This window comes from Heloderma suspectum, chromosome 3 (assembly GCF_057233095.1).
Source record: "Heloderma suspectum isolate Gila_16-S chromosome 3, 16-S_ref, whole genome shotgun sequence".
Taxonomy (NCBI): Eukaryota; Metazoa; Chordata; class Lepidosauria; order Squamata; family Helodermatidae; genus Heloderma; species Heloderma suspectum.
Genome location: NC_139460.1, coordinates 252,078,920 through 252,103,069, shown reverse-complemented (window position 1 = coordinate 252,103,069; position 24,150 = coordinate 252,078,920). Strand labels below are relative to the sequence as shown.

Genomic DNA, 24,150 nt, shown 5'->3' with positions numbered 1-24,150 from the left:
ATTTTAATGGGCAACATCCACTATATTTTGCAGGGCAGGGGAATGGATACCACACCATTGGCCACTTTTTAAATATATTTACTGTAAATCGCTCAGAGAACTTCCTGTTGTGGGGTGGAATACAATCAAAACCCATATTTGGAAGTATATGTTTATTTTATTTTACTTATTTTTTGCATTTATATGTTGTCCAATACCCAAAGCTCTCTGGGCAGTTCACAACAATTAAACCCATAAAATATGATAAAATAGAAAAATGTAAAACTACAGTTACAGTAAGGGAGCAATCCTGTCGGGATAGGTGGCTGCCTCTGAACTCGGAGGTGACCGCCTATCCAGTGCAGGGTGGGAAGAGTGTGGAGGGGATCTTCTCCGCCACGGTCCGGCTGCCCTGCATTTGTGACTAGACAGCCGATTTTGACTGTTTAGCCATGGGACTTTGGAGCATGGGGGGAGGCCGGACGATGCATAGAAAGCATCGTATCTGCACTTCTGCACTCCCTGCCCCTTCCCACCCTGGGAATGCCCCCTTTTGGCCCCCTCTGCGCTGCTCATCTGAGCCCAGGAATGATCCTTGCTGCCCATGAGGCGGTGGGGGAGGGGGCGGGGAGGCGGTTTTCTGGGAACCAACTTTGGAGCGTGGGCTCCAAAGTTGGTTCCCAAAAACCAAATAATCCAATCAGTGGCTGTCTAGTGGCTATAGGATTGCACCCTAACAGATTTAAAACAACAGAAAATGAAAGACTAAAAATGTTGGGACCCATCTGGTCACAGGTGTGTACACCTTTAGTCTTACTATAATGAATGATCTCAGGCTTGGATTTGTTTGAGATAGCTACATTTTTATGCATTGAAGAAATGAATCACTGACTTTTCTTTGGTACTTAACTATCAAATGTCAAATATTTTTGAAAACCAAAAAATGCTGCTGTTCACAGGGCTGGATTGCGGCTAAGAAAAACAAGAAATTTTTGGTGTTTTTTTTTCCCAATGTGTCAACCACAGTAAGATTTTTCTAACCCAAGTCTTTGGCTAGTGGCTAGAGATGTGAAGGCCAGGAAACCCCCCAGAAAAATTAGGAGAAAAAACCCAGTTTTTTTTTTTCCGAGGACCGATTTTGTTTTTCTTGACAGTTTGGATTTTGTTCCTAAATACTCTTCTGTTTCTGGACTTGTCTTCCTCTGCCTCCAGTTCTTCCTGCTTCTTCTGGCTTCTAGGGTGATTCAGATGTTTCAGGGACTACTTTCTGAAGTTCCCTCTGGTCAGACATAAATTAGGGACCTAAAATATGTATAACTTGGTTTGCTCATATAATTAGGGTGCAATCCTATACATGTTTAGACTTTAGACAGAAAAGCTGGCTGGGGAATGCTGGGAATTGTAGGCCTTTTCTCTGTCAAAACATGCATAGGATTGCACAAGTTATGCATGGTTTTCATTCCTAAAGCAGCCTTCCTCAACATGGTACCCTAAAGATGTTCTGGAATACAGTGGATAACGTTCCTGACCATTGGCCATCCTACCTGAGGCTGAAAGGAGCTGAAGTCCAAAATATCTGGAGGGCACCAGGTTGGGGAAGGCTGTTCTAAAGGAACAAAATGACTATTTTTAGCACTCTATTTTTTAGAATGCTAAAAAATAAGTATCACTTGTTTTTTCCATTTCCCCCAAAATTTCCGTTTTTCAAGAAAAAAACCGTGAAATAAACCAGTTGTGTTTTTTTTAATGGCTTTAAAATTTTTGGAAATGTTATATCTCTACTACTTGGCACACTGGTGAAAAAGTTAGCCATTGTTCATCTGGAACCCTATGAATGTGTTAGTTTATCAGCCAGTGTCTGGCTTAGATTTTGAACTGCTAGGGCGCCTTATGTCAATATCAATTATATATGTACATATATATGTTTTGGAATTGCAGTACAGCCAGAATGTTATGGGTTTGGATGGCATGTACTGCCTTATTAGGAACCCTCCACTGAATTATTCATCAAGTATAACATTCTGATATTGTACAGAGCGCTGCGGGGGAGTCTCACAGTTGGGGCCAAAATGACCTCAAAAGCTAGATGGCACAAAACCATAGCTGTGCTGGAAAAACAACAACCCAGTTTTGCTGGGCCATAAGTAAAAATGTTTAACAATTTCAGATTTGTAAAGGGATTTTGTAAACTTGTGGGGTACTGATCCTGTTTGCGGTGGTGATAAGGAAAGTGAGTAATTTGTTACGAAAATCGACAATGCTTTTTTCAATCTCTCTGTGCTCCTTTTTCAAATGAAATCTGTAGCTAATAATCAGCATTTAAACATCTGTTGGCAGGGTCACTTTGGCCCCTGTGCATGGTTTTTCAGTTGTTCCTGTTATTCCAATAGGGGTAGAATTGACTCCAAAACCCACACAAGTAAAACATTAATTTTCCATCAAATTAAGGACACCCCCCCCCCCCAAGCACATGGCAGTTCACACCTTGTCATGACTTAGGACTACCTTGAACATGACGTTGTGGAAGACTGACTCAAATTTTATGCTGCCCCTCCTCCCATGCTGTTGACCCCACCTGTCAACAGAGGGTTAAACATGGAACTGTCTGAATCATGTAGAAGAAGGGAGATTAAAAGCAAAAGGGATGCACAAATAAGTAGAACCTCCCATGGCTTATCTTCTTGTAGCCTCTTTCCCCAAACACTTTTCTTTCAGCTGGGGTCACTTCTAATATTAGAGTTTAGCTGACAGAAACCATTTTCTAGAATGGTTCCAGGGGGGTAATCTGCAGGTGTGTGTGTTTTATGGGGTGGAGTGTTCGGTGTTACTTTCTTCAGTGCTCCTTTCACTTTTCAAGTTGCAACCCATATTAATTGGTTACACTTTGTTTTGGTCTCACTTCCCTGCCCTTCTGCAGAGTGGTGAAATGTGAATTGCACAATTTCCAGTGACATCTATGGATTAGCAAATATTTGTAGTGGAAACACTGAAGACTAAACTGCAATACCTTTCTACTGAATCACAATAAATAGTGTAGACAACCTATTATTGCCAATTTCCACTTCTGACAGGCTGCTAATCTACATGGATCCCATGACTCACTAATAGACCTTGACTCCCTGAATCTCACTCTGTAGAGACTGCTATATGATGTACTTTTAATTTCCTCCTTCTAATTTGACATTTTTGGCCCACTTATTTACTTTCTTTCTGCCAGAATCAAATGGAGAAATTAATACTTTATTTCCCTCACTGTGTTATGATGATGCCAAAAGTTGTAAGCACCTTGGAACCACAATGTATTTTGCTGTACTTTTAAACGTTGGCTGTTGGAGATTATTGGGTCCTTTAAGGAAAAAAATGTAATTCTCTAGGGAGGCAGCTGAGCATTGCAAAAAAAAAAAATCAGTATACTCTATATAGCTTTCTTCAAGGTGTGGTAAGTTTAATGCTCATTTTAAAAATAAGTCTTACTATAAGGTTCAGACCTTCCTGTATAATTGTTGTGTTTTCCTTTTGGATTTGAAGGGGAGCGGATGCATGTAATGGAATACTCTACCAAGAGGAAAGGTATTAACCTCACAAGTTAATCAGTCAGTTTAATCTTCTGCCTTTTGAGAGATCTAAGGGAGCTCTTCTAGCAACAATAAAGTACTTCAGAACATTGCATAACTCCTGAATGACTGGCTGAGGTAATGCTGAAAAACTCTTTGCTATGAGGTATGATGTTAGAGACCTGATGTCATAATCTCATCACTCAACAATGCATGGTGTTTGCTGGATGAAAGGTGGGGGAAGAAGGAAATATATGGGACAGATACTTGATGGGAACACTAACAAGATTATTGAATACTCAGTGAAAGACACTCAGGTACAATTTGCGTTGCATGGTTTGTGCTCTGTTAGGATTATCAGATTGCTTTCCCTCTGATGGAAGTATTCTCACCATGCTATATGAAATAAATGTGATCAGAAATAAGGAATTTCAGTGATGCTAACTTTTTTTGAAAGTAAAGCACTAGAAATGCAGCAGGTGGGAAGTGAACAGAGAGCAATAGGAATTCCTATTTGATGCTCTGCTTTTAGAATAAAAGAATGAATAAAAGTAAGGTATCTTTTTGGTGATTGGATCTGTATAGTATTTTGGCAGGGCCGATAACAGTATTGTACAAATGCAAAAACAAGCTTCATATCCATAAATTACCTAAGCAGAGGTGGTGTTAAATAAGTATTAAAACAGTGGTAGCAAGGCGCACAGCCTAAAACATTTCTGCTGTGTGTGTGCGCGTGCGTGTGTGCTGGTCTTAGTTCAAATCCTATCTCAGTTCTGAACTTGCTGGATGGCCTTTGAACAAGCATTTTTTTCTGAATTCTGCTGCAAAATAAGTGACCAAGCTTACAGGGTTATTGGGCTGAATAAAGTAAGAATATGCTACCAACCCTAACCTTTAAAGAGATGGACGGCTATAAAATGAAATAAATTATCCTTTGAAGCAAAGGAATAACAGTTGGTTTTATCTGGTTAACTCACTTTTTAATAGTTAATCCTTAAGCATGTTATGCTTAAGCATCCTAGTATGTTATCTAGGCACTTATTATAATTTTCTCAAAGAAATTAGTATATTGCACAATTAATTTCTACAAGTTTCTACAACTGAAATTGCACTAAAAGGTTTTTAATTCCCCCCTCCCCCGGGAATTTAGGTCTGCAACGAACACATTAACATCTCATTTACATTCAGTTCAGTTGAAATACGTTGAACAGCTATGGAAGTAGAAAATGAGCAGACAGACAACATCAACACTACAGGTAAGAAGTTTCTTAGCTTATGTGACATGTTGCTGTGGCAGTTTCAGCCCAACTCATATGTTGTGGTTGCCATACGGGTTACTACAGAATACATTTCCATGTCATAGTGACTCTACATGAAGGGAACATAAAGCTTGAAGCTCCTCACCCCACAAATCGTCGTCATCTGGAGATCCCCAAGCTAGTGCTTTATACTCCAGGGGTGGCTAATGCTGGGATGGAGACTCTCCATGTATATGATCAAGTGGATACACTTGGTGAGCAAGTCTCAGACATTATAACTGCCAAGTGGTAGCTATTGTCACGGAATAATAGGTTGAAAGCCAAATTAACAAAGTGGGGGCTAAAAGAGTACAGAACTCATTGCTGGAGCTCTGACTATGCATGCCGTACTTAATCATATGCAGACACCTTAGGATAGAAAATTGTCAGAATGTATGTTCAAGTGCTGTTGACTTTGTGATGATTTTGGTGTGCCAGTTCTACAGCATCCCACTTCATCTCCAAGTGCACAGATCTTTCTGCTGCATTGTCTTCTGGTATAGGCTTGAAGTTGAATTGAGTCTTAGTTATTATTTTTCAAAAATTTTCTCAGAATTTTTAAGCTATTGGAAAACATATTTCTAGGCAGAATAACTGTGGTGCGATAAAACTGGATTTAATAACAAGGGTAACATTTATTACCGCTAATTTATTTGTTAAAATGTTTATACCCAGGGGTTTACAAACTATGGCTAGGCTTGGTATCCAAGCATTAGTTACTACTAGCCAGCTGTGAAGTCCAATCCCACCATGATGGCACAACAGTATTGTATTAATTTATCAACACACATATTGTCTGATGAAAATATGTAACTCAAGCTTTACGTAGGTTGACTTTATCGGCTTACTTTTAACCTGACATTCATTCTACAGCAGCTGTCCCCCATCTGGCATTCGCCAGATGTATTGGACTGCAACTTCCATAATTCCTGATGGGACTTGCAGTCAACACATCTGGAGGGCACCAGGTTGGGAAATGCTGTTTTACAGCTTTTGACTGGTTTTGAACTGTTCCTGAATGTCCTATCCATACACGACTACAAGCATGCACACATTCTGAGACACACCAGTCTAAGGGTTATTTGAACTTTGGTCAAAGTACATCTTGGCAGAGTTGACCCAATGATGCACACGTGCACGTGCACACACGCACACCCCCCCCCCTTTGAAAACGGGGAATTTTATTGACTACGCAGGAATCAAAATATACACAGTGTTGAATTCTTGGGTTGGGCTGGTTAGCAAAAAGGCACAATACAATCAGTTCATATATTACAAATGCACTTATCTATATTAAGCAAATGTAGGAAAAGGCAAGATGAATAATGTAGACATCCATGCACCAAGTTTGAGTAGTGGGGAAATTAGCTTAAAATTCTGCTTGGCTGGTGTACTGAGGACTATGGAGGATGGAAGAGTAGGCTGTGGACATACATGGAAGGTCCAGGTTGGACTGGGCTGGTCTATGGTTCTGAGGGGTTTTGGAGGCTGGGGCTAAGAAAATTGGGGCTTTAACGATGCTGGGAAAGAGAGGGGTTCTGAGTAAGATTGCAGCAGCGCAGAGGAGAAAAGAGCTTATGGAGGCTTGTCTTTAACAGCTGTGGTGCACTAAGGCTAGTCTTCGCATACAGTCATCATGATGAAAGGGGAGGGCAGGGCGTGGGTTGCCTATTTCTAACATGCACTTGCTGTTTCCAGTGCCTTGTGTGCTATTCACTCCTTCCTGCTTCCTTCACCAATCTAATTTGTGGACCATTTCTATTTTGTCAAGCCGCCATAAAGACCCACCAATAAAATAGAGATGGCTCATTGGGAAAGGGGAGAAAAAGGGGGTTGTAGCTGGAATCCTTCTCACTGGATGACTAGGGCAAGGCTGCACCAAAGTGGCTGGGCTTCCGACCAAAAGCTGGTTCAAAATTAGATTGAATTGCTACACACTCATACAAGCACGCTATAGGAAAGAGGGTACAGGGGTGGAGGCTAGAATTTATACAGGAAGGCATCTAAAAGATAGGGTGGAGAGCTCAAAGACTGTATAATGGAACATATGGAATTCACAGATAAAGGGGGTGGGGAGGAAGCGCATGTAAAGGGCACAGATTTAATAACAAGGGTAATGTTATTAATCTTAATCCCACAAAGAATCTGGAAGCAGAAGCTCTGGTAAAATAATGGGATAGAACGCCTCTGTGTGGAGTAGCACTTAGAGTGATTTCAGCAGGGCGAGAACCAGTGGAGGCAACCAGGGCTAACTGGGCTTGCCACACAACCAAAGTGATTTCAAAAACTACAAAGAGACAAAAGGCTCTGGGTCCAATGAAAATAAAATGAAAGAGGATAGCAGACTCTTCTGCACCAAACAAAAGATCTGGATGTCATTGTTAAAGCCATCAAAGATCCTGAAAGGCCTAGCTCAGGATAGTGAAATTTAATCAGGACAGGGAGTGGGGGGTGGGAGGCAGGAGAGCCTTCTAAATATAATTAAATGCATACGTATCTAGATTTGCATTTGCATACTGCTTAGAATGTTATTGGAATTTTACTATATTTGAAATTTCTGTCCATTTTCAGAATAACTGCTTCAGTTAATAGCTAAATTTTTCTGTATCTCTTTGTTTTTGAGAATTGGATAATCTGAGTGATACTCCATTTTCTGGTGATGATGAAAATGGTGGAACTGAGGAAACAAAAACTGAAATCAATGGTAACTGGATCCCTGCAACGTCTATTAATGAAGCGAAAATCAATGCCAGAGCAAAGAGGAGGCTGAGAAAGAATTCTTCTAGAGACTCTGGAAGAGGAGACTCAGTGAGTGACAACGGAGAAGCACTGAAAAGTGGAGTTACTGTACCAACAAGTCCAAAGGGGAAACATCTAGATAGGCGATCTCGTTCAGGAAAGGGAAGGGGCCTACCAAAGAAAGGTCTGTGGATTCTGATTTCTTTGCAAACAAATAACCTGTTAGGATGATAATAGATTTGGGTTGGTTTTCATTTTGCTTTTTTACCTGGAATGTTTTTCCCCCCTAATTGGCACTTCTGTTTTGTTTCTCACGGAAGAGATCAGCAAAACAGTATAGTGTATATCTCTGTATGTCTAATATTTATCTTCTTAGAACTCTTAAATAATCTTAGGGTTCATAATTTTAATATGATCACAGTTAATTAAATAAGGCACGAATACTTAGAAAATTGATAATGATTTGCCACAGATGGCTTATATTGTTCCAATTAGCCTGATTAAAAGTGATGACATGCCATCTTGGTCAGAAGATACTGAACAATATCAGCTTTGTAGTTTATCTTCTGAGAGGCTTTCATGCACATTTGAGAAGTGGATTTCTTTGAGACGTTAGAGTGAAGTATTAAGGCAAAACTTGCCCTAATTGTTGAAGTCTCGTTCTGATATTTGCTCTTAAACGTCTTTTCATCAGGCGGTGCAGGAGGCAAAGGTGTTTGGGGAACGCCTGGACAGGTGTATGATTTGGAGGAAGTGGATATTAAAGATCCCAACTATGATGATGATCAGGTAAGAAAATGTTTAATTCGCTGATGTGGTTGCTCAAGATGGGGAGCAGTCTTCATAGCTCTTTTCCACTGTGTACAGGGCTGCTATAGCCAAATACACAGGGATGCCATATGATAATTGTATGTGCAGTTTTCTTGTTTTTTCTTCTCACTTTCTCTTAAGAAATTGTGCTTTAAGGTTAGACAGCGTACAATGAGAGTCATGTGTGTAATACTGAGATTATAATCTCAGTATTACACACATTTATTATATTAAAGATTATAATCTTTATAATACTGAGTTACGTTAAACAAGGCAGCATGATAATGGTTGTGCTAATTGCTTTATTCTTACTGGTGGTCCTGGTCCAAGGATATCCCCATAGCTGGGACCATGTGACAGCAACAGGAACATGGGAGTGCGTAGGTAGAGTAGGAAGAGGAACATGGATGAGCTAAACTGAGGATGAGCATCCCAACTATAAACAGTTGTTTCAAAAGTTGATTAATTTAATCAGGACTTTGCACTGCCCCACTCCTGTCCTGATAAAAACAGAAATTGTGTTTATGATTATTTCCTTTGGTAAGCAAGATGTGGAGCATTTGAATGTTTCAGCAGTGGAACTTTACAAGCTGTTTGAAGTTAACATTGTGGCATTGTCTCCTTTTGAAAGAAGCTGTAGCTGACTTTCCTGCCCTCCAAACGTAGTGGCCACAGTCTAGAGTAACTCTGTTTTGAGTGCAACTGTCCCATAAGAAATTTCTTGGAAGGAGGAAGAGCTAAGTACTTTTTGTTGAGACTTTAAAGAGACAGTTAAGCTTAGCCCTCTATAGAGAGGGGATTCACATTGCTGCAAGCCTGCCTTCACAGCTGATCTGTTGGACAAACAAAGCAGGGGATCAAACAGTGCTTCAAGCCCCTCTTTTTTGTCCCTTCCCAGTTGCTACGTATCTCCATTGCTGGCCCACTACTGCTGCTGTCCCTGCCCAGGGAAAGTTAGCAAAATGCCTGCAGCTGGGCACTGTCCTTCCATTTCAGGGCCAAGCTATGTGTTAATATTAAGTGCATAGTTTGCCCTTTGTGAGTCTCTGTTTTGCTTTTAAAATATCGGAGGGAAGGGGGAGGGATGAGATGATCAGAACTGTGGCCAGTGGAACGTCACCACATAACATCTCAAAGGCCTTTTCTATACTAGTGCCCACCCTCTGAACACCCTCGCTTGTGCTGTTTGGGAGGACAAAAATATTGTATGTTTTAAATGCTTCCTAAAAACATAGAAGTTCACACAAGTTTGTATGTAAACTGCTTAGAGGTTGTATTAAGTGGTATACAAGTATTATTAATCAATAAAATACATACATACATACAACAAGGTTGTTTTTTAAAAAATCCTTTCCTCCTGCACCATGGTCCTGATGAACCATCTCCCCCTCCCAGCAGTTTGCCCTCATAATCTGGTTATGGGTTTTTGTTAACTTCTTCTCAGAGGAGGAGGCAGGAGCAATGACCCAGCGATGGAGTCAGCAGTGAGTTGAAGGAGCAAAATTTAGAGGTTTGAAGCAGCATTTGATTGCTGCTTTGCTTGTCTGACACATTGGTTGTGGAGGTAGGTTTGCAGTGTAGCTGAAGAATAAACTGTGAGCCCTCTCGTCTGTCTTCAGTGTAGCTGCAGTTTTTCTCCATTTTAGTGTCAGTAGAACAGCTTATCTGATGACAGTAATGAAGGGTACAAAGGCATTATGCATTAAAGGGATATTTATTGGAAAGCCTGTTTAGTGGAGCAGTATTCTAAAAATGAAATACTCTTAATTTCCCCAAGATAATTTTTTATTTTATTTAATAATTTGTTGTGTCTTTGTTTAAAACAGGATAACTGTGTGTATGAAACTGTAGTTCTGCCTTTGGATGAAAGAGCATGTGAGAAAACGCTAACGCCAATAATCCAGGAATATTTTGAACATGGGGATACTAATGAAGTTGCGGTATGTCTTGTGGCTTGCATTTTGGAAACCATAGGCACTGATTCATGACATTTAGAATACCTCTTTGGAGAGGGAGTACTTAGGCCCCTAAAGTGGTCTTCTTAATTTCAGTCTTTGTAATAATTACTACTACTAGTAGTATAAACATAGGATTTTATTAGATTATATAATGTTGGTATGGGGGGGTGAAGGTAGGTTAAAATGGCATCTTTTTACTGGATAAACTTGATTATTGGATAAACCTTTCTTTAAAATGTAGGCAACTTATTTCACTTGGGCATCTGTCCCCTGCCACATGGGAGTTCCACAGAATCTGAACAAAAGTAAAAAATAGTTGTTGGGTTGGATCCAAATTTATGTTGGATCAACTGCACTGGTGGAAGTGGACTTCCCCACCTGCTCCTTCCCGTAGCAGCTCCTCCAGCCCCCTTAAACTGCTACACAGAGTCAGGAGACTCTGCTGAATGGGGTGAGCTGTGGTGTGTGGGGGGAGGAGGTTCCCGAAAATCAGGTGGAGGGACCTTCTGCGAATGGAGTCCTTCCTCTTGTGGAAGGTCCCTTCTTCCTGTGGAAGGCCGATCCTGGATCTAACCCCTTGTGTCCAAGGAGCTGACATGACTTAACTTGCAAACAGACTAGGTTGGGATTTTTTCTAACGAACTGGTCCAGTGAGAAAGTTGTCCTTCCCTGTGTATCTGCTTCCCCATCTCTATTGTATAGGACATGCAGACCACAACACTTGAACTAAAATGATATTTTACTTTCCCCTCTTTCAGGAGATGCTGAAAGACCTCAATCTTGGTGAAATGAAATACAATGTACCAGTGTTGGCTGTATCACTGGCACTAGAGGGAAAGGCTAGTCACAGAGAGATGACCTCTAAACTCCTTGCTGACCTGTGTGGGACAGTAGTTGGCAAACATGATGTGGAAAAGTCATTTGACAGACTTCTCAGAGACTTACCAGAACTGGTATTGGACACTCCCAGAGCACCACAGGTTTGTTCAGAATAACTATTATGAGTAATTGTTTCTGTAGTACTCTTTATTGCCCAGACTTATTAAAGTACTTTATAACATAAAGATGCGCAGTACAATCCTCTTTATCTGAATTTTAGATAAAGAGGAAGCAATCACTCCTGCAAATGCATTGGAGGCAGTGGAGGCAAAGTGATCCCATTAGACACTGCCCATCGTTAGAAAACATTAATAATAAGCATGTAGCTTGAAAGGCAGCTGAATTCGAAATACATCATTGTCCATGCTTTGAGAAAACAATGTGCATTTCTTAATTAGTAAGGGCCTGACTAAAGGATATATTGCCAATGGGTATAACAAACACCAACAGTTAAAAAAAACAAATATGTGAAAAGCCAGTTAGGAAAGGAGCAATTTGGAATAGGGAAGGGGATGCTTACATTTTCTTTGCCTGTCATTTATCTTACTCTGAATCCCCCCCCCCCCCCACACACGCACACAGTCTTTTGCTTCACAGGATTCCATATATATGTTTACCCTTGCAAATTTACATTTGGAATCTGTTGGGCAAAAAGCACCTTGGCATGTGATCTGGAGATGGGAAACTGGTGAAAATTTAAGTATACTTTCCCTTGCTTTTCTGGTCTGAGAGCACAATCCTGTTGGGATGACCATAAGCTTTGAAACATGGAGGCTTATAGCCATCCAATGCACAGCAGGAGGGCGGCGGAGGCGATCTTCGCCTCTGTGCTCCTCACACTCTGCATTTTGGCTAGATGGGCTTTTTTGCCGGTCTAGCTGGGGCTCTGTGGAGCAGGAGGAAGGAAGCTGGGGAGGCCTGGGGATATGACATTAGCCGCCCTCCTCAGTCCCCTCCCCACCCACCAGAATGCCCCTTTCCCTCGTCTCCGAGGTCGCCTTTATGACCTTGGGGAGGCAGCCAGCACAGTTCTCTCCATGCCAGCTGTGAGGGGAAGGGGGTGGGGAGTTCAAATTCCTGGCTCAGTGGATGGAACACTGTCTCTGACCTCAGATCCAGGAAACTGAACTATCCTATGGCTCCCCAGACTCCATCTAGGGGCCATAAGATCGCTCCTAAATTGCCTACTCTTGAAGTTACTCTGCTCATTTGAAAAAAAAAAGTTGAAGTTTTGCTATTTGCATATGCATGTAATAGGCTCTAATGACAAACTTTTCCTACTTTGGTATACCGCTTGGTATGGGTAATGTAGCTGATTAAAGAAACCTTGTCTATCTCAAATTCATTCTAAAAAGCATGTTTCTTTTTCATGGCAGTTGGTGGGTCAGTTTATTGCAAGAGCAGTTGGAGATGGGATTTTACGCAGTAGTTACATTGATGGTTACAAAGGCACTGTGGACTGTGTTCAGGCTCGGTAAGTGGTTTGTCCTGGAGAGTTGAACTCTGATTCGTAATTACAGATTTTTCAGTGTTTTATTACTTGTAATTACCAAGTAAACAAGATACTTGTTTACTTGGTAATTACAGGTTATAAAACATTTTATTACTTTTAATAAAATAGTTACTTAGTTATTTTTAAAAAATGAAAGCAAAGATAAGGTTTTATAGAGATTCTTTGCAAAATTATGAACATAACATTCCCTCCACTCCACCCTGAACGGTGGAGGGAATGTTATGAACATAACATTCCCTCCACCCACCCCTGGTATGGCTTGTAGATTGTTTTGCCACCCAAACCAGTACAGGCTTCAGATAAAAGCATTAGACAAATTAATGGAAGATGTAGGAATGATCAGCAGCTACCAAATTTGGATTGGATGTTCAAGGAATCTGTTCTGATGTTTGCAGTGTTAGTAAATCTTGAGCTCCCCTTCATGGATCACTGCCTCGTTGTGGCGAAGGGGCTTGCGTAACTCAGTGAAGCCATATGCCGTGCAGGGCCACCCAAGACAGACGGGTCATGGTGGAGAGTTCTGACAAAATGTGGTCCACTGGAGAAGGAAATGGCAACCCACACCAGTATTCTTGCCAAGAAAACCCCATGGAACATATCACAAGGCTAAAAGATATGACGCTGGAAGATGAGTCCCTCAAGAAAATCAGAAATCTCAAGGGAACGTTTTGTGCAAAGACAGGCATGATAAAGGACAAAGAAGGCAAGGACCTAACAGAAGCTGATGAGATTAAGAAGAGGTGGAAAGAATACACAGAAGAACTATACAGGAAAGATCTTAATGTCCCTGATAGCCATGATAGTGCGGTCACTGAACTTCAGCCGGACATCCTAGAGAGCAAAGTCAAGTGGGCCTTAGGAAGCATTACTAACAACAAAGCTAGCGGAGATGACATGCCCAGTTCTTTCAGTAAGAACTGAATGATGCTGCTGATAACAGATGATGCTGTTAAAGTGCTGCACTCAATATGCCAACAATTTGGAACACTCAACAGTGGCCACAAGACTGGAAAAGGTCAGTTTACATCCCAATTCCAAAGAAGGGCAACGCCAAAGAGTGTTCAAACTACCATACAATTGCGCTCATTTCACATGCCAGCAAGGTTATGCTCCAAATCCTACAAGCTAGGCTTCAGCAGTATGTGAACCGAGAACTACCGGAAGTACAAGCTGGGTTTTGAAGAGGCAAAGGAACTAGAGATCAAATCGCCAACATTCGCTGGATCATGGAGAAAGCAAGAGAATTCTAGAAAAACGTCTATTTCTGCTTCATTGACTACGCTAAAGCCTTTGATTGTGTGGATCACAACAAACTGTGGCAAATTCTTAAAGAGATGGGAGTACCAGACCACCTTACCTGTCTCCTGAGAAACCTGTACGAGGGTCAAGAAGCAACAGGACATGGAACAACCGATTGGTTCAAAATGGGGAAAGGAGTACGACAAGGCTGCATATTGTCGCCCTGCTTATTTAGCTTATATGCATAGTACATCTAGGGATGGGGGAGAATTTCTCCCCAAAACTTCGGGGGGCCAAGTGCCAACGCATTCGATCCTCCGAAAGTTGTTCAGGGAGAAATTTACATAGACTACGGCGAAAATAAGGGCAATGCAAATAGCGTTGCCCTTATTTTCACCGTAGTCTACGTAAATCTTTACGTAGACTACAGGGACCAAATAAGGAACGCGAATGGCGGCTCCCTATGGGGGCCGCCATTTGCGTAGCGCTTTTATTTTTTTTTTTCAAAGTCACCCGTGATAGGCTACGTGATGATTAACGTAGCCTATCATGGCTGACTTTGCAGATCTAGCCATGATAGGCTACGTAAATCGTTACGTAGCCTATCACAGGGGCTTTTTTTTTTTACTTTTCTTTTGAAGTTCGCGGCCAGGGAGACGGGGCGCTTCTTCCTGGCCTGAATTTCAGCCGGGCGAGGCGGGAAGCCTCCCCCCCCAGCCTGAACTTCGGGGGGAGCAGTGAAGCGCCTCCCCCCCACTGCGAAGCAAGCTGCGAGACCAAGTAAGTGACTTTCGTACATCCCTAAGTACATCATGAGAAATGCCGGGTTGGATGAATCACAGGTCGGAATTAAGATTGCCGGGAGAATTCTCAACAACCTCAGATACGCAGACGATACAACCCTAATGGCAGAAAGCAAAGAAGATCTAAAGAGCCTCTTGTTGAGGGTAAAAGTGGAGAGTGCAAAAGCTGGTTTGAAACTAAACATTAAAAAAACGAAGATCATGGCATCTGGCCCCATCACTTCCTGGCATATGGAAGGGGAAGAAATGGAAACAGTGACAGATTTTATTTTCTTGGGCGCCAAGATCACCACAGACCGTGACTGTAGCCATGAAATTAAAAGACGCTTGCTCCTTAGGAGGAAAGCTATGGCAAACCTAGACAGCATAGTAAGAAGCAGAGACATCACCTTGCCGACAAAGGTCCGTCTAATCAAAGCTATGGTTTTCCCATTAGCACCGTATGGCTGTGAGAGCTGGACTATAAGGAAGGCTGAGCGCTGAAGAATTGATGCTTTCGAACCGTGGTGCTGGAGAAGACTCTTACGAGTCCCCTGGACTGCAAGGAGGTCAAATCAGTCAATCCTAAAGGAAATCAACCCTGAGTGCTCATTGGAAGGACAGATACTGAAGCTGAAGCTCAAATATTTTGGCCACCTAATGCGAAGGGAAAACTCTCTGGAAAAGACCCTGATGCTAGGAAAGATTGAAGGCAAAAGGAGAAGGGGACGGCAGAGGATGAGATGGCTAGATAGCATCACCGATGCAATGAATATGGACCTGAGCACACTTGGGGAGAGAGCGGAGGACAGGAGGGCCTGGCGTGCTGTGGTCCATGGGGTCATGAAGAGTCGGACACGACTTAACGACTGAACAACAACAACAAATCTTGAGCTGCAAAGATAATGCAGACAACTATTTCACATGTCAGCATGTGGCTGGAGATGGAGTACCCTGTGGCATTTTAAAATTCTATTGATATTTAAGCAGTAGGGTTATTTAAAAAAAAAACACTGAAGAAGAGGCATGTGAGTAGAGTGTTCTTAGAAAAAATGAAGTCTTTTTATTTTGGGCAGATTGGTTAAGCAAGTCCACTGACGTCTGAGCGTCTATTATCATGTGCTAATAAATAATAGCTAATAACAATAGCTTCTTGCCAGCAGAATTATTTTGGGAAATAAACTGTTTTCTCCATTCTGTAAGCCACATGTGGACTGCATCTGACCCTTGAAGGCCTCATATGTGGCCTGCCGTGGGTGCCCACACAGTTTAGGGTTTGTGTCATTCAAACCCTAAACCGTGGTTATTCTTAATTAATGGTTAGTAAAAACAAAACAGCTTCATAAACAATAGTTTGAAGTTGGCTTGTTTCCACTAACCATACTTAAGACTGACCACAGTTTGTCCAGGTTCAGATGACATAGCAAGCTGCAGTTAATCAAAAACTGAAAAGCTTCTGAACCTGCCACAGTGGAGCTGGGGAGTATGTGAGCCTAGGGGAGAGGCTCGACTTGTTCTCATAGCACTAAACGACGATTTAATGTTATGTACAAACTGGCCCTGTAGCGTAAAAGCTTCAATCACAATAGTGAATGTATAGGTAGATTATTAAAGGTATCTGCCATTATGCTAATGAGGCTTTTCCGTTTAACTTATCTTCCTCTTCATAGGGCTGCTCTGGATCGAGCTACTGTACTACTAAGTATGACCAAAGGTGGGAAACGCATAGACAATGTATGGGGATCAGGAGGCGGGCAGCAGTCTGTGAAACATCTTGTTAAAGAGGTAACTAATTAAAAAGTAGTAATTCATTAGTGGTTATATCGAGTTTGTGTATACGTCACAAGCTGGTTCAAGGATGTGGGTGGTCTTGGCAACATGCCTCCCATCCTCCTCCAAGCAGGCCTAATCCATCCTACTGTACCATCCTGAGAGTGCAAGCAGGCAGAGGTGCTGCAAAGTGCAGTCACTACCTCTTCTCACTTGCTCACTAGCTCCTTTTAGGCAGCACTGCTATACTGTCCTTCCTGCTAATGCCATGCAGACTAGAGAACCTTAGTTGTATATTCATTATTGCCAGTATGCTTAGTGATACTTAACAGATGTTGGAATAAAACCTTGTTTGTTGGAAGAGGATTTTAATGCAACTCATACACAATAGTTGGGAAGGAGGATTTCAGAGAAAATAAAACTCTGTTGTTGACCAAACATGATAATAATTCTTTCATTTCGTAATTATGGACTTTATAGGTGTGTGTATTATATATTAGTAGAATGTTAGCGTTTTTGCTGTTCCTTGCTACTCATATTCCATATTTTTTCTGAGTTTTGGTCATCTTACATTTTGCCGCTTGTACATTTCAGAAATGTAAGCTTTTTAACACCTAGACTAATACAGAATTGTGTTTTTAATCTTAGATCGATATGCTGTTGAAAGAATACCTTCTTTCAGGAGATGTTTCTGAAGCAGAACGTTGCCTTCAGGAGTTAGAAGTACCCCATTTTCACCATGAACTTGTATATGAAGTAAGGCAGGATTAAAACTTCTCTTGTTTATGGATGACATAAGTAATATAACTAGCATGCAAAGTTCAGTTCTTAACTTATCAAACAATACAACAGACATGGTAATTTTTCTGCTAAAAGAGGCATACTGAGGCTTCTCCTTTGGTGGCACTGTATCTATTACACCAGCCTTTAAACTGACTCCTTGGGCAGCCTAGGTTACATAATCCATACTTTTTTGTAGAAGATTGTTTACCTTGTTGTTGTTGTTCAGTCGTTAAGTCATGTCTGACTCTTCGTGACCCCATGGACCATAGCACGCCAGGCCTTCCTGTCCTCCGCTCTCTCCTGGAGCATGCTCAAGTTCATATTCATTGCATCAGTGATGCTATCTAGCTATCTCATCCTCTGCCATCCCCTTCTCCTTTTGCCTTCAATCTTTCCCAGCATCAGGGTCTTTTCCAGGGAGTTTTCTCTTTGCATTTGGTGGCCAAAATATTTGAGCTTCAGTATCTGTCCTTCCAATGAGCAGTCAGATTGTTTACCTAATGGCCATTAAAGCTTTAAGAAGGTTGCTTCCTTCAGTAACTGATTGTCTCCAAGCTCAATATCTTACTTAAATTTAAACAAAGGAAAATTATCTGTTACCTGTTCATAAGTATATTATCTGTTCAAGAGAGAATATTTTCTTTCTCCTTTTGCTTCCTTTATACTGGTTTCAGATACGTGTTTCTCTATTACACTTTGTGTGATTGTCACTCAGATACCTTTTTGTGAATTATATAGAATTGCGTAACACCTTGAAGTCTCCAGAAACCTTTCATACCATTTCATTTTTTGACTGTTGGGGGATAATCCTTTAACACATTTCTTCTCAATCTTGTTCTTGTACCTTGCATAACTGTCCCACTCTGTAGTGCAGATATATAAGGCAGTATCCAACATTGCTGCTGTGCTTACACTGTTGATATATTATAATAAATAAGTGACCTCTAGCACTGTGTCAACAGCAACCTCTAGTGGTATGCCAGTAGCATAAGCTGATGTAAAAAGTATCCAGTTTATGCTACTGACATACCACTAAAGGTTGCTTGTGCTAGCAGTATGTCAATAGCATAAGCAGACCGGCAGTGTTGGATGTTGCACATAATTTTGTTGCTTGCTTAAAATATATACCTTTCCACCATTTCTCAGTGAATATTTAGTTCTTCTGCATTCATATTTTAGGCAGTCGTGATGGTCTTGGAATCAACTGGAGAAACAAACTTTAAAATGATGCTCAATTTGTTGAAATCCCTTTGGAGATCTGCTGTCATTACTATGGACCAAATGAAAAGAGTAAGCATGTCTGATTTCCAACTGTTCCCTATTAAATATCTTTGTTTAATGTATAGTGGTAGGTTGCATTTATTTGTGTGCACCAACTAGCATTAATTGGTCTGTTCTAGAATTAGATTAAGGAACGAAAAGGTTCTAGGCCTGGCTGTTACACAATTTGAGTGTTTTTCAATGATTTTTAAAGATGAAAACTTAGGAAGAACATAAAAATCTGCCATATACCAAATCAGACTATTTGTCTATCTAGTTCAGTAATCTTTTTCTTAGTAATTCTTTATTAGTTTTTAGTTACATATCACAAAAGAACAATATATCAAGAAATCAACAGTGTCTGCTGGTTGTACCGATTAAACATGAATAAATATTCTCAAATCCTGGACATTGTTGCATGAAATTCCATTTCTTTTTCTTGCAGTCCTTTTTTCCCTACCAACCCTCCTTCCCCCCACCCTCCAATAATATCCACCACCTGAGTGATCCCACCTCAGGACCAACTCAGGAAAAAACAAAACAAAAAACCCAGACAAACAAATAATATTCAAAGGAAAGCAAAAGGGGAAAAATAACTTAATAAAAGTGGTTAATCAAACAGTTCCACATATGGCTGCCAAATCAGGAGTCCTCTGTCCTCTTTCATCAGGTAACATTAATTCATGGGAGGCCAAAGATGACAAGCAACATTAATTCATCGGAGGCGAAAGATGACATGGCCTCACACCATACTTCAATCCTTTCCACACCTGGAGCACCAATCTTTTAGCCATTAGAGTCACTCTTAACAACCAATCCATTAGTGGTGTGTCACTCTTCCATATTGTTGGCCTGAGTTCTAGCACCACTGTATGGCCTAGTATATCAAAATCTAATTGAAGAATGAATTTGATCCTTTCAATCACATTCCTCCCAAATAGGGATGTCAGAGAATTCCGCCACGGATCTCGGTGAGGCTGAATGCCAGTGCATTTGGCCCCCTGAAATCCATGGCGGAACGGCCTGCCACCCCCCCGCCCCCTGCGGATCCCCCCCGGGACGAGACTTACCTGGGGTGGATCTCCCGGGCGGCAGTGGCTCTGGGCGGTCTTCCGACCGGCTGCCACCGCCGCCATTTCCAGGCTTGTGGGGAGGGGGGGGGAGACGTGATAGGCTACGTAAAGATTTACATAGCCTATCATGGCTAGGTTTAAATAAAAATAAAAAAAAGACGTGATAGGCTATGTAAATCTTTATGTAGCCTATCATGGTTGGGGGTTGGTTTAAAAAAAAAAATGCGTACGCAAATGGCGGCATTCCTTCTTTTTGCATTTGCATTCCTTCTTTTTACCATCTTAATCTACATATTTACGTAGACTATGACGGCGAAAATCAAGGGGAACGCAAATAGCATAGTGGGCGCTATTTGCGTCCCCTTTTGATGCACCGTTTTAGCCTATGTAAAGATTTACGTAGATTAAGACGGCCAAAAAGAAGGAACACAAATGGCGGCGGCCGTAGCTGCCACCGTTTGCGTATGCGGGTTTTTTTTTTTTACCCAGAGCCCTCCGTGGCCGGAAATCCGGCTGCGGACGGCTCTGGCCTGGCCGGCTGCTCTGCGGAGCTGCCGCGGAGCACAGCCGGCCATTCGAGGATTCCAGGGGGAGGCACTCCGTGCCTCCCCCCCCAGCCAGGATTCCGGGGGGAGGGACAGAACGCCTCCCCCCCCCCCCATCAACATAATCCGTGAAAGGTAAGTCAATTTCATACATCTCTACTCCCAAACAGTTCCCGCACTGGACAGTTCCAGAGCATGTGCATTAGAGCCCCTTTCCCTTTTTGACATCTCCAACAAAGGGGAGAGTCACTTAAATTCTGGTACCATTGTTCAGGTGTCCAGTAGTCTCTTAGAATAGTTTTTTCTTCGGTTAATCTTAATTTCAGGTCTAGGGTGCTTTTTAAAATTTGTGCTCTTAGGGCCCACCAAACTGATTCTGAAAGTTGGCACTCTTGGCCAGGTTCGGTGCTTTACACATCCCTAATATGAGAAAGATTAAACCTCTGTAGTTTTTTTAATTGGGTAAATACTACTAGTGTTTGCTTAGGGAGGGAGGACGCTGACTGGAGGACTGTCCATGGTGATGGGAATTCCGACACTGAGAAGGCAGCAGGACCAAATTTAGCTCTGAGAGCATGTTGCAATGTAGCTGCCACCTAGCTATATGTGGGAGGGGAGCCGTCATCGGTAGATTCTCAAAATTTACTACATTTTGGTGCTCATCTGTCAACAGGTTTAACGAAAAAATGCCCACTGCCCAACATATTTGTCTACCTCCTACAACTAAGTTGGGATTGTTCCAAAACATGTGACCCACACTCTCATGCAGGTCTCATTTCAGTGTCAGTCTCAGTTGTGCCCAAACCTTCCTTGCCTCTGCAATGGTGTGGAATCGGCGATGACCAGGGCGCACATAGAGGGAGCCCAATGCCTGTAATGCAGGCATAGGTTCCAAACCTTGCCCCTCCACCACCACCCAGATAGGTGTTGCCAATCCTTTTGGTTCAGACCAGCACAATGCCTGTGTTAAAATATGGGCAATATGGTAGGTCCCTGGGTCTGGCAGACCGAAGCCTTCCTCCTGCACCGAGAGTCTCATTTTTGCAACAGAGAATCTGGCCTTTTTTTCCTTTCCCTAAGAACATCCTAAATAATTTACTGACAAGATTAAAATAAGTTTTAGATATTTTAAAGGGGATTCCCCTTGGCGCATAAATCAGCCTGGGGAGGATATCCATTTTAATGGTATTCACTTCGGCCCACAAACTTAATATGAGTCCCTTCCATCATTCAAAGTCCAGTTTTATGTGCTCCATTAGGTGATCTGAATTATATGGGATGGAGGGAGCAATCCTATGGCTGCTAGACAGCCATGGGATATCTGGTTTTCTGGGAACTGACCTTGGAGCCTGCGCTCTGAGGTCGGTTCCTAAAGAACCGACCTCCCTCCAGTGTGGAGTGGCCGAAAAGGGGCATTCTGGGGCAGGGAGGGCAGAAATGCCTCTATGACACATCGAATGTGTTGTACAACATCTTCCCCACTCAGCCCTCCCGTGGCTAAACAGCCGCAATCAGCTGTCTAGCTGAAAATGCAGGGCAGGAGAAGTGCAGCGGGAACCGTCTCTGTGCTTTTCCTACCCTGCATTGGATAAGCAGTCGCCTCAGAGTTTGGAGGCGGCCGCCTATCTGAATAGGATTGTGCCGTAAGTTATTTAATAGTTTAGCAATGGGGAGACCTAAATATTTGAAAAAATCTTCACTAAGGTTAAATCCCCATTCCAAATAAACCATCTTGCTATGTGGGGTTCCCAGGGGCATAACTTCTGATTTCTCCCAGTTCACCCTGTAATTTGAGGCTTTGCTATATTGGTTTAGTGTAGTAATTAGCTTAGGTAGTAGGGACTTCTGTATGGTTTATTCTGACTGGGAGGATCTGTGGAAGAGGTCTTTCTCACACTTGTTGCCTGATCCTTTCATAACTGTAGTTGCTGGGGATTAAACTACTGTGCAGTCTGGTGAGAGAAACAAAATATTTTTTTAAGAGCAAGTTTAAATGTAACATTAAAGACTGCTGGCTTAGTTATTCTAAAATCATTTTAAGTGTACTTTATTTGCATTGAAAATCTTAATTCTGAGATGATGTATGTTGAGTATGTCCTCCTAATTCTGATGTTGCAGGGTTATGAACGAGTTTACCGTGAAATCCCAGACATTAATCTTGATGTGCCGCATTCATACTCTGTGCTTGAGCGGTTTGTAGAGGAATGCTTTAGTGCGGGATTAATTTCCAAACCATTAAGAGACCTCTGTCCTTTCAGGTATATACACAAGAGAGCGTGTGTGTGTGTGTGTGTGTGTGTGTGTGTATATGTATCTTGGAAGTAACTGTGGCACAAGTTAATCACAAGAGATGCTGATCTAGGTGGTTTACTAATATAGATCAGTAATTTCAGGTTGGCGGCTACTTTTTTATTATTTCTTGCACTGCAGTGCAGGTTGTCTTAGAACCAGGAGTGGGGCTGGATATCTGGGAACCTCATAACGCAAATGTCTATGGATATTGTATTTCTACCTATGTATGACGTGCTTTGAAACTAAACCCCATTTGAAAATCACTATGGGGTTTATGGTTCATGTCGCAAGACTGCTGTCTCCTGAACTCTTGCTGCTTTTCACTTCTTTCCACTTATGCAGGGATAGGACTAGAGGAAACTGCAATTCTTACATATTTTTATTTTAGTAAGAAGTTATTGAAGCTTTGATAATTCTTAAGATTCCTGAAAATAATTTTGAAAGAAAACTGTTTTGGCAGAGGTTACAATCAAGTTTCTAGTCCCTATATGGTTGTGGAGAAAAATGCAACTTACTGCTAATTCTAGAATCTTTGTCTAGCCTTTTTTAGGTTTCAGGGGTTAGGGCTTCTCCTTTGTAGCTTCCTCACTTCTGCTCTTGTATTTTCCTTCCCCCATGACATCCCTAAATTCTGCAAGCAGCTCTTCTGTTGCTAATAGAATAGAGCAAAAGTATGACTAACTCAAGTCCCATTATTTCATTTAAGTATGTCTGTCTGGATCCAACCCATAGTCTGTAATGTCTATCCATACTGTTTTTTGCTTGTTGTAGCATTTCATTTCTATTAGTGGAGAACTCTCCAGCCTCCCACTCCCCATGTAGGCAAGTAAAAGGACAGAGGAGATACTGAAAGCTTATTGTGTCTTTAATTTTAGGGGAAGGAAGCGCTTTGTAAGCGAAGGAGATGGTGGCCGCCTGAAAGCGGAGAGCTACTGAATACACGAACCAACTCTTGCAGCTGTAGTTGTTTAAAGGGAATATATATGTATATATTCTGTAGTAAGAGTTGCTTAGCACAGTTCATTTATTTTTAAGAGATGCACTTGTTTGGGGACCCAAGTAACTTCTGACAGTTTTATAAACTTGTGTGTTCACAAGGGAAAATGTTTCCATTTTCTTTTTTCTGGGCCTACAGTTGGATGGAACAAGTAACCATCTTTTTATGGAGGTTTACTGAAATAAGCTATTCTTTAAGTGCCATATGGTTGACCTAATCATTCCATGTTTTGCATTGATGCCTGCCTGCCATTTCTTTCAAGGACAGTGTTTTTGTAGTAAAATCACTGGTTTATACAATGCTTTATAGAATGGGTGAAGTTAAGCTGCTGGAACCCTATTCTGGCTGCTGCTATGAGGGAAAAAGTTATTTTCTTTTAACGAATCTAAGAAATTTTGTTTTTATCATAAGATGTATTCATCTTTTTCCAGAAAACATATGATTTGGGCTTCAGCAAATGGTGGCTGGAACATCTATTTTTTTCTACAAAACTGGAAGAATGAACAGTTCTGATAGATGTATTGTGAAATAAATTTTTCTGAAGCAGACGCTTGCTTTATTTTCTTAAAACAATTCATGACGTACATGTTCACTGATTTAAGCTGTATCTACAGTTAATCTACCAGCCAGCTCCTAAAAGTAGCTCTGTGTTCCTTTGTTATATGCTTAAAGCACACTT

At 41.6% G+C, this 24,150-nt stretch overlaps 1 protein-coding gene across 21 annotated transcripts in view; it reads left to right on the top strand.

Annotated features, from left to right (window-relative positions):
• Positions 1 to 23,742, top strand: part of PDCD4 (programmed cell death 4) — a 35,623-nt gene extending 11,881 nt beyond the window's left edge. For 5 of the 21 annotated variants that reach the window (XM_084846265.1, XM_084846264.1, XM_084846268.1 and 2 more), the window contains 12 exons: positions 3,508 to 3,671; positions 4,684 to 4,789; positions 7,455 to 7,754; positions 8,265 to 8,359; positions 10,207 to 10,320; positions 11,097 to 11,318; positions 12,594 to 12,691; positions 16,422 to 16,536; positions 17,170 to 17,277; positions 18,484 to 18,594; positions 22,301 to 22,440; positions 23,350 to 23,742. In XM_084846265.1, coding sequence (XP_084702391.1) covers positions 4,747 to 4,789; positions 7,455 to 7,754; positions 8,265 to 8,359; positions 10,207 to 10,320; positions 11,097 to 11,318; positions 12,594 to 12,691; positions 16,422 to 16,536; positions 17,170 to 17,277; positions 18,484 to 18,594; positions 22,301 to 22,440; positions 23,350 to 23,410 — 1,407 coding nt within the window. In that variant the 5' untranslated portion in view covers positions 3,508 to 3,671; positions 4,684 to 4,746 and the 3' untranslated portion in view covers positions 23,411 to 23,742. Of the gene's footprint in view, positions 1 to 3,507; positions 3,851 to 4,683; positions 4,790 to 7,454; positions 7,755 to 8,264; positions 8,360 to 10,206; positions 10,321 to 11,096; positions 11,319 to 12,593; positions 12,692 to 16,421; positions 16,537 to 17,169; positions 17,278 to 18,483; positions 18,595 to 22,300; positions 22,588 to 23,349 lie in introns of those variants that run through there. The other 16 variants (XM_084846271.1, XM_084846267.1, XM_084846269.1 and 13 more) reach the window with 5 other exon arrangements.
• Positions 23,743 to 24,150: the final 408 nt, after the last annotated feature.